The sequence below is a fragment of the Pimephales promelas genome, chromosome 13 (assembly GCF_988280905.1).
Source record: "Pimephales promelas chromosome 13, fPimPro1.hap1.1, whole genome shotgun sequence".
In the NCBI taxonomy this organism is placed as follows: domain Eukaryota; kingdom Metazoa; phylum Chordata; class Actinopteri; order Cypriniformes; family Leuciscidae; genus Pimephales; species Pimephales promelas.
Genome location: NC_142781.1, coordinates 36,351,632 through 36,361,741, shown reverse-complemented (window position 1 = coordinate 36,361,741; position 10,110 = coordinate 36,351,632). Strand labels below are relative to the sequence as shown.

The 10,110-nt window shown below is 43.1% G+C and overlaps 1 protein-coding gene across 6 annotated transcripts in view; it reads left to right on the top strand.

The window, feature by feature from the left end:
• The window catches only part of plcb4b (phospholipase C, beta 4b), a 68,166-nt gene that overhangs the window by 40,656 nt on the left and 17,400 nt on the right, over positions 1–10,110 (top strand). For all 6 annotated transcript variants that reach the window (XM_089119008.1, XM_089119009.1, XM_089119006.1 and 3 more), the window contains 16 exons: positions 607–660; positions 733–814; positions 1,232–1,332; positions 1,580–1,637; positions 2,039–2,147; positions 2,578–2,788; positions 2,969–3,062; positions 3,491–3,570; positions 3,706–3,790; positions 3,907–3,997; positions 6,240–6,329; positions 6,410–6,516; positions 6,722–6,817; positions 7,318–7,468; positions 8,392–8,476; positions 8,726–8,850. In XM_089119008.1, the coding sequence (XP_088975134.1) occupies positions 607–660; positions 733–814; positions 1,232–1,332; positions 1,580–1,637; positions 2,039–2,147; positions 2,578–2,788; positions 2,969–3,062; positions 3,491–3,570; positions 3,706–3,790; positions 3,907–3,997; positions 6,240–6,329; positions 6,410–6,516; positions 6,722–6,817; positions 7,318–7,468; positions 8,392–8,476; positions 8,726–8,850 (1,619 nt within the window). The remainder of the gene's footprint in view (positions 1–606; positions 661–732; positions 815–1,231; positions 1,333–1,579; positions 1,638–2,038; positions 2,148–2,577; positions 2,789–2,968; positions 3,063–3,490; positions 3,571–3,705; positions 3,791–3,906; positions 3,998–6,239; positions 6,330–6,409; positions 6,517–6,721; positions 6,818–7,317; positions 7,469–8,391; positions 8,477–8,725; positions 8,851–10,110) is intronic.

The window sequence follows — 10,110 nt, the reverse complement described above, 5'->3', positions numbered from 1 at the left end:
CTGTTCACCTTACTCGAAAGAATACTTGGAAGCCTGGGGTTTTGTTTTAACAAGACAATTTTTATTTATGGATGCAAGTATTCAAAAACACACAGAGAACAGTGTACCTTAGCAAATTTCGCAGTTGGTCAAGCTAAATTAGCCATTTGGAAGACTTGCAGAATGGCTGCTGAGGGGAGAGATATGAGCGTGTTGAAGATGTTCACTGCCCTGGTTGAATCAAGAGTCAGACTGGAACATAAATTTTATCAAATCACCAAAAACTTACTTGAATTTGAGTCTAAATGGTGTGTGAATGGTGCTTTATTGTCATTATGTGAAGACGAAACCATAGTGTTTAATTGGTGATGTCTAATGGTCATTCTCAAGAATTTTTATATTTTATTTTATTTGTTCTTTTCTTTTCTTTATATTATTTATTATTATTATTTTTTTTTATTTTTTCCCTTTTTTCGTATTTGCTGATTGTAGCAGCATGTCTACATGGGTGAAATACATTGTTCTTTAGTGTTTTAGGACATGTTTTAATAAAGAGTTGTAAAGTCTCTCTCTCTCTCTCTCTCTCTCTCTCCCTCTCTCTCTCTCTCTCTCTCTCTCTCGGTCTAGTTGGATGAGACTGTCGTTCGTGACGAACATCAGTGGGAAGATCCCGGTCCGAGGGTGAGTGTGTGACGTGTCCCCGTCGTCTGTGTGTTCTGGAGTGTATTGTCTGACGGCTCTCGTCTATCGCAGCATCACTCGGACCTTCGGCTCGGGGAAAACGGAGAAGGGAATCTTCCAGGCGCTGAAGGAACTCGGTCTGCCCAGCGGGAAGGTCAGAGGTCATCCGCTGTTATTGTGAAGAAGGCAGAACTGCAAGAAATAAATGAATCATACGGTTATAGTAAATAAAAAAATGATGAAGATGAGGGGTTTTGTAAATAAGGGAGTTAAATAAATAAATAGTAGTAATAGATATAACGAAATAGATTGAAGTGAATTATAAAAGCTAATTTAAAATAAACAAATAAATAACAGAGTGAGTAGATCTTTTCATTACAAACTAAAGATCAAATATTTATAATATTTCTTTTCCACAGCATAGATTTGGTCTTTACACTTAAAAATGAATCATACATTAGGGTCTGTGGGTCTAAAAGACGAGTAAAAACTAGTTTAATCTGAATACTATTAGTTGAATAAACCCGAACGGCTGTGTGATCTGATTGGCTGACTGTCTCGTGTCCTCCAGAACGATGAGATCGAGCACTCGGCCTTCACCTTCGACATCTTCTACGCCCTCACACAGAAGATCTGCCCTCGCACGGACATCGAGGAGCTCTTCAAGAAGATGTAGGTCCCCAGCGCTAGCGGCTAACTAGCGGTCAGAGGGATGATGAGAGGAGAGCGACTCTAACGCTTCAGCAGTTCAACATTAACCTGTGTTTCACTAACTGAGTGTCTGTGGAGCGTTAGACAGGAGTCGTACTGATGCTTGACATGTCTAACTCTACCTCTCTCTACCTCTCTCTCTCTCTCTCGAATGGTTTTGTTTGTGTTGTAACCAAACCGAAATCTCTTCTGCTCAATTTCTTTGCAGCAACGGAGACAAAAGTGATTATTTAACCGTAGAGCAGTTAGTCAGCTTTCTGAATGAAGTAAGCTCTTTATTATTTATCAACTGTGTGTGTGTGTGAGAGAGTACGTGTGAGTGTGTGTGTGTGTCGCTCTGCTGTCTGTTTGTGGTGACGGTCCTGCTTCCTTGTTCCTATGTTTGCAAACATGTGTGTGTGTGTGTGTGTCACGCTTCGCACGGGTCTGAGTGTCTCGCTGTGGTTCGTTCTGGTGTTTTGTTGTGCTTATGTGGCGTTTGCTGCAGTCACACACACACACACACACACACACACACGCACGCGATGTGTCAGTGATGATGTCATCAGAGGCGATGATCTGGTGCTCATCTGTTCTCCGCCGTCTGCTTTAATAGTGATGTTCAGTGTGTGTTTATGAGCCTCGTAAGAGTGTGTCTGAGGACGAAGATGTGTGTGTTCTCCTGCAGAACCAGCGGGACCCTCGACTCAACGAGATCCTCTTCCCGTTCTACGAAGCCAAGCGCGTCACGCAGATCATCGAGAAGTACGAGAGAGACGCTGACTTGAGGAAGAAAGGTAAACGGATATGAGTGTGTGTGATACAGGACTGAAGCGCTGCTGCTCTCTAGTGGACGATCAGCGCACACACACACACACACACACACACACTCCCATAAACACAGTTCACACACAAAAATACAGTAAAACAGTGAAATATTCCTCCAGTGTAAATCATCTGTCCTCTATGTGAATATACAGTAAAGTATAATTTATTCCTGTGATCAAAGCTGAATTTATCATCATTACTCCAGTCTTCAGTGTCACATGACCCTTTATTACATATTTCCATAAAAACAGCTGATTTACATTTATAATAATATTCCTCTTTTACTGCAGCGTTGATGAGCAGGAGAGACGCTTTCAGAGATGATAAGAAATAGAAATCAGTCCCAGCGCATCATGTTCACTGACGGTTCTGTGTGTGTGTGTGTGTGTGTGTGTTCAGGCCGCATGTCGTCGGACGGGTTCTGCCGGTACCTGATGTCGGACGAGAACGCGCCGATGTTTCTGGACCGTCTGGATCTGTGTCAGGAGATGGACCAGCCGCTGGCGCATTACTTCATCAGCTCCTCACACAACACTTACCTCACCGGCCGGCAGTTCGGCGGCAAGTCTTCAGTGGAGATGTACCGGCAGGTGCTGCTGTCCGGATGCAGGTGTGTGTGTGTGTGTGTGTGTGTGTGTGTGTGTGTCCTTAGCGTGCCATCGTAAAGAAATAACTAAACACTCTCTTGGGTTTGAGGTCCGATCTCAACAACACGCCAGAAATCACCAGAATCTGTCTGACGCGCATCTGTGTGTGTGTGTGTGTGTGTGTGTGTGTGTGTGTGTTGCAGGTGTGTGGAGCTGGACTGCTGGGATGGTAAAGGCGAGGATCAGGAGCCCATCATCACTCACGGGAAGGCCATGTGCACCGACATCCTGTTCAAGGTGAGCTTTCAATCACTGACGACTGTTCTGCATGTTCCAGGCGTTTATGCTTGTAGTTTTAAGTAGAAAAAGGTGATATTAGTATATCAGTATATTGGTTATAGTAGTATATCAGTATAGTAGTTTATTAGTATAGTAGTATATCAGTATAGTAGTATATTAGAATAGTAGTATAGTAGTATATTAGTATATTAGTATAGTATTAAACAATATGGACTGTTTCAAAGCAGCTTTATTGATAATATAAAGTTAAAGTAACAGAGATTGAACTAAATGAAGATTGCAGTAAAATATGTTTTTGATCAACAGTACATGGCGATATAATCTGCTTTTCTGTGAGTCTGATGTGCTGTTTGTTTGTCTATTTGTTTGTTTATTTGTTTGTTTATTTGTTTATTTGTTTGTTTGTTTGTTTGTTTGTGTAACAGGACGTAATTCAAGCCATAAAGGAAACAGCGTTCACAACATCTGATTATCCTGTTATTCTGTCCTTTGAGAACCACTGCAGGTAATGAGTGTCCGGTGTGTGTGTGTGTGTGTGTGTGTGTGTGTGTGTGTGTGTGTGTGTGTGTGTGTGTGTGTGTGTGGACGAGCGGCAACACTCACAGCTGTGTGTGTGTGTGTGTGTGTGTGTGTGTTGCAGTAAACCGCAGCAGTATAAGATGGCCAGATACTGCGAGGAGATCTTCGGTGATCTGTTACTCAAGCAGCCGCTGGAGGGATTCCCAGTACGTCAGCTCCTGTTCTCTCTCACACACCCACACACACACACACACACACACTCCTCCTCACAGACACACACACACACTCGCTGCTGGCTGAATGTGTTGATGTTGTGTTTCAGATTGAAGCGGGGCAGCAGCTGCCGTCGCCCAACGACCTCAAACGCAAGATCCTCATCAAAAACAAGCGCCTGAAGCCTGAGGTGGAGCAGAGTACGTCATTACCGCCACTGCAACACTGAGATCAGACTCAACAGCTGAAGAGCCCCATCACAGCATTTCAAATCTGCCTATTTTTGCTTTAGGAGTTCCCAAAAACAGTTTAACGTGCATGCAAGGATAAAAAACACTTCATTTCTCTTATAATATGCATTTATTTTCAACTGATTTGCTCACCGACTCCCGAATGATTCGTACAATGACAAATTTTTCCAAACCACTCCTTTGCGTGGCGCTAATCGGCAGTGATTGGTCAGATGACCCAGTCAGTTATTGTTTGTTAGCATAACGCATAAACATATTGATAAAGCACTTCAGTACTAAAAGACGCTCTATTCTTTATGACAACTCCAATAACAGCCACAAACATTTCACATATTTAACAAAAATGGACATTGGAGACCTAGAAGCTGCGCTGAGCGTAACTTACATACACACACACACAGATACACGCACACACACACACTGCCTCGCGCCCCGACACAACAAAACTGTTCAAAACCCATAAAAGCAACAATTATTAATAATACTAACAGGTTGTGATTCGAAGGAGGAAGCTGATCCATATACACTGGGTAAGTAAGTTACTGAGCCCTCCTTCAGGAACAACCGCTCGCGAATCCACAAATTAATTTATGTTTTTGAACGATTAATTAAAATGATGAGAACACAATCGGGCTATACTGTTGTGGTATCGCTGCAAATATGAACTCTAACCCCCGATTCTTCACATGCTCGTCCCTGGACAATAATAACAAAGTGGCTGAACTATCTTTGCAGTGTAGAACAGCGTCTTCTCCACATGATGCGATGATGAAGTGTTTGAGTGTGTAGACTTCAAGTTTACCCTTCCGTCTGCGTCGGCCAGTATGTCTCTACGTCACTACGAACCAGCTAATGACTCGTTTCAAAAACAATTCATTTCATAGACTCAGAGTCGACTCAGAGTCAGATATACATCTGTGCAGGATGTGTTCATTCCCTTAGAGCTATAGTCCACAGCATATGAACAGTGGTTTTCAAGAATCCATGATAGGGGCTCTTTAAAGAGGAAATGTTGATGATAACAGTGTGTTTCAGAGCGTCTCTGTTCACAGTAAATGATGCGAGTTTAACACACGTGTGGGAATATATAGTGCACACGGTTCACTTCACTCACATTTGCATTTGTGGATCGAAGTTTAGAGAATTTCACCAACATTCCTCCATGATATATATGCAAATATCAGAATGAGTGATGATGTCATTGTGATATTTGCATACTGAAGTGTGATTAGTGTTTTCTGTATTCAGCCTCACGTGATCATGAGCCGCTTTGACCAACTTTAGGCTCGTTTGAGATGAGCAGAAGCGGTCGGCGGTGGTCAGCGCGAGACGTGGCGGTTCGAGACGTGTCCTGAGGTCACGCTGACGTATGTCGCGAGCGCTAGGCAGATCCTGCAGTCGCGGGCAGTTGCTCTCCTCTCACTGAGGAGCAAAAGCATGATGGGAAACGACTTGCTGACGACTCAGCTTAATGCTCATTGGTTTAACCGTGGTGTATTGTTATCTTTTAAATGTTTGATTTTAAAACTGATATCATGTTTTTGTGTGTATACATTTTGACTTTCTGACATTGTGATCTCGAAATGGGTTATGTGATGTCATTTTAAAAAGAAATATATATAAAAACATGTCTGTATTAAAGTAGAAATAATTGATAAACACAGATTTGAAATGGACTTATATAACAAGTACGTTGAGTGTCTTGTTCATTATATTTATTTTCATATAAAAGCAACAGAAGTTAAATCACATCCAGTTTATTAGCAACACGAGCGCGAGTGTGAATCCCGAGATATCTGCAGTAATAATAATAATAATAATAACTTTAATTTATATAGCGCCTTTCAAAGTACCCAAGGACGCTTAACAAAGGACATGAAATGGGAAGGGGGGAGTTAAGGAGGAGGCACGGGTCCGAGGCAGCTAGAGCCCAAAGGCCTCAGTGAAGAGGTGTGTTTCTGTATCCAGTACATCTGATCCACTGCGACAAGCAACAAGTTCAGCTCCGTCCGGCTTCTCACGACATTACAGATCTGGACAGCGCTAAACACACACACACACACAGGCGAGGCGCATCTCAAACGAGCCTAGTGTTGAAGCTGATGCGTGACGGTCAAGAATGATCATGTGACTGTCCGGAATGATCATGTGACTCATCAATGATGATGTGACTGATTCTTGTGTGTTACAGAGCAGCTGGAGTCGTTTAAGAAGCACATGGAGGCTGGAGAGATGAGCATACAAGCTGGAGAAGATGAGAATGATGAAGATCTGGAGAGCGGTAAACACACACACACACACTCACTCACACACACACACACACATTAATCATGATTGATTAATCTCTCTCTCTCTCTCTAGCGCTGGATGGTAAAGAGCTGAACTCGGACGTGAAGCCCATCATCTCCCAGACGCCGTCGGAGGATCCCGGCGATCCCGAAGGACGGGACAACAGCATCAGGAAAAAGGTGAGCGGATCCAAACAAGTTCATCAGCGGATCCGGAGCGCCGTATTTACCGTATTGAAAACATGCTCATTTACGCCACGTGTACTACAGAACGCCTATTTTGCGACGTCTTTTAGTCTAAAACGCAGCAAAATACGGCATTTTGATAATGGTGAATTATGACCCGTTTGGAATTCCATACTCTTACATCATCTCTGCGTTTCAGATCACAGACGACGACGTCACCGAGATCTCAGAAATCACTGACATCACTGACGTCACCGACGTGTCTGAAGCGTCCGACATCGACAACAAGAAGAAGGTGTGGCACTCAACACGTTTCACTAGTCTCAAACACACACTCACACACACACTAGTCTGAAACACACACACGTGTGTCTGAAACACACACACACACACACGCATGTCTGAAACACACACTAGTCTGAAACACACAAACACATGTCTGAAACACACACTAGTCTGAAACACACAAACACATGTCTGAAACACACACTAGTCTGAAACACACACACACACAAAAGTCTGAAACACACACACACGCGTGTCTGAAACACACACTAGTCTGAAACACACACACGCATGTCTGAAACACACACTAGTCTGAAACACATGCAGCGACTGCCGTATTCCTGTAGAGTTGGGCTTTTGTGGACATGTTCAGTGTCTGATGGATAATCGATATCGAATCGAAATGAATCCAGATTGTAATTGGATGTAATCTCAGGCGTGTGAATGATGATGCCGGTCATAACTGCAGAGTGTGTGTGTGTGTGTGTGTGTGTGTGTGTGTGTGTTCAGGCTGTAGAAGCGGCTGAAGACGCAGATGCTGAACAGCAGCTCATCGCCTCGTATAAATATGAAGGAGCGACGACTAACATCCACCCGTATCTGTCGGCCATGGTGAACTACGCCCAACCCGTCAAGTTCCAAGGCTTCGAGGTCGCCCAGGGTCAGTACACACACACACACACACACACACACACACTCATTCTGAGATAACAGCCGTCTGGATGTTCATTATCCGCTATTACACACTCTTGCCACATTAGTAAATTATTAGACACAAAGTATTGATCTGAGCTTAAATATGTTATAATGTCTTTAAACACGAAGCTTCGCGGAGAGAGAGTCGTTTCAGCCGCGAGATCAAACTAGACGAACATTTTATTTTACGATATACAACATTAGCCACATTAATAATTATGGAAAAGAGATATTGATTTAAGATTAAACAGTTTTAAAATCATGCCAATTTGTATCTTATAATTCATCAGTGAACAAAACAAGATGGCCGCCGCTGTGTGTGAATGAACCGAGAGAGAGCGAGTCCACGACACTGCTGGCGTAATTAAATAACTACACAAAATATTTGTAATATTTTATTAGCTCATCAAACACAAAACTTCCACGAGGAGAAGTGACCCGGATGAGTGTGTGTTTGTTATCTGGGAGTAACGCACCGCTGGATGAGCGATTGGCCAATCAGAATCAAGCTTTCCACGGAGCCGCGGCATAAACATCTGTGATATTAATATAGCACATGTGACGTGGTGTGTTATTATCGTCATGTATTCAGTCAAACACATAATCCTCATGTTCGGCTGCAGTTACAGCTTGTGCTTCTCAGACTTCGATTGACAGACCGTATTAATCAAACCTTTAAAGACTCGTCATGAACACGCCTTTAAGATCTGAGGTAAATCATCATCATGACTATTAAAGTTAAGATAAACCTCGTCATGAAGCCGTCCCAGAATGCCTCACTGCGGTCCCAGGACTGTGTTCGGCTGGCGTGTGTGTGTGTGTGTGTGTGTGTGTGTGTGCAGGAACACGTGGTGTGTGTTCAGAATCATGTTTTTGTGTTTCACTCAGAGAGAAACATCCATCACAACATGTCGTCCTTCAACGAGTCTGTGGGTCTGGGGTACCTGAAGACCAACGCCATCGAGTTCGTCAAGTATCCTTTACACAGTGTGTGTGTGTGCCAGTCTGTTAGTGAAAGTGTGTGTGTGTTTCCCCTGAGGTCCGTCCCGTCGGGCTAAACGCACGTTTGAACAGTTTTAAAGAAGCTCGTTCTGCCGTGATCCTCGTGTCTCCTCGGGGAAGCGAGTCCTGCTGTCCCGGTTAAAAATACCCCAGTGTGTGTGTGTGTGTGTGTGTGTGTGTGTGTGTGTGTGTGTGTGTTTTCCTGAGCGCAGACGCGCAGCTACAACAAGCGTCAGATGAGCCGCATCTATCCTAAAGGAGGACGCGTGGACTCCAGCAATTACATGCCTCAGATCTTCTGGAACGCCGGATGCCAGATGGTGTCTCTGAACTACCAGACTCCCGGTACGGCACATCTGCCCAGCTCACATTAAATATTATACACTCAGATTCACTCCCGCATCATCACAGACACACACTCGTGTTTTCGAGTGGAGGGTTAGTGATGAGTGATGTTTTCTATTGGAGTATAGTGCTTTAATAATGTGCATATACAGGCAAACCAACATTATTCACACACTCTGACATCATCATCATCAGTTTATAAAGATGAGCAGAACTCAGGTCTCAGATCAGTGGATGTGTGACTGGTTTTGTCCGTCCTTCTGTTGGACTCTCACACATGAATTATGTTGAATATCTGTCAGCTGTTCAATTAGATAATACCAGTTTAGCTCAACCAGTGACCAATGAACCACTGAACGTGTGTGTGTGTGAATGACAGAAAACACACTTCAGCAGAACATCATCAGCTCACAGTGGAGGATCATTTCTGGATCCAGATTTTTAATGGAAGTTATAATTATATGTGTGTGTAATATAGTGCAGTTTGCTTTATGTTGCTCTCCTCACACACACACTACTATAGAACTACTAAGCAACAGTGTAGTGTGTACTGTCGCCTTGCTTTTGGCTTGCTTTGAGCTTGCTCAGTTGGGGTTATTTATTTAGTGTTTAGCAATGTTGTTGATCTGTGTTGTGCTACTTACATGTTATCACTGTGAAGCTGCTTTGATACAATCTGTATTGTGAAAAGCGCTATATAAATAAATGTGACTTGACTTGACTTGACTAGTGTAGTGAAGTATAGACCCTTTTACAGTTGGTAAACATGGTGACGTTTTTTGTGGGCGGAGCTTAGGTGGAGGCAGAAAGATCCATCTGGCCGCATTCACTAACGCTAGTTAGCAAGGATTGTTAGCTTGTTTTTTTAACAATGACTGGAGAAAATCCGATATTATCTTAATGTTTAAGGTCACTCAGTGTCCAGGACCGCGATTGTTATTTTCAAAAGTTATTTTTAACGGACGGAACCAGATTGGCCGACCCGTAGCCGCCTACACGCTCACTCAATGCATGGACGATCTGACAGGATTAACGTACGTTACCTCGGTTGAGTGGCCTGACTTCTACACTTACAGAGAAACCGATCGTAAAGAGAAACTGAGGGCATATAAATCTTTAGGGGGTCTATAGTGTAGTGAACTATAATAGTGTAGTAATCTATAGTGTAGTGATCTATAGTGTAGTAATCTATAGTGTAGTGATCTATAGTGTAGTAATCTATAGTGTAGTGATCTATAGTGTAGTGATCTATAGTGTAGT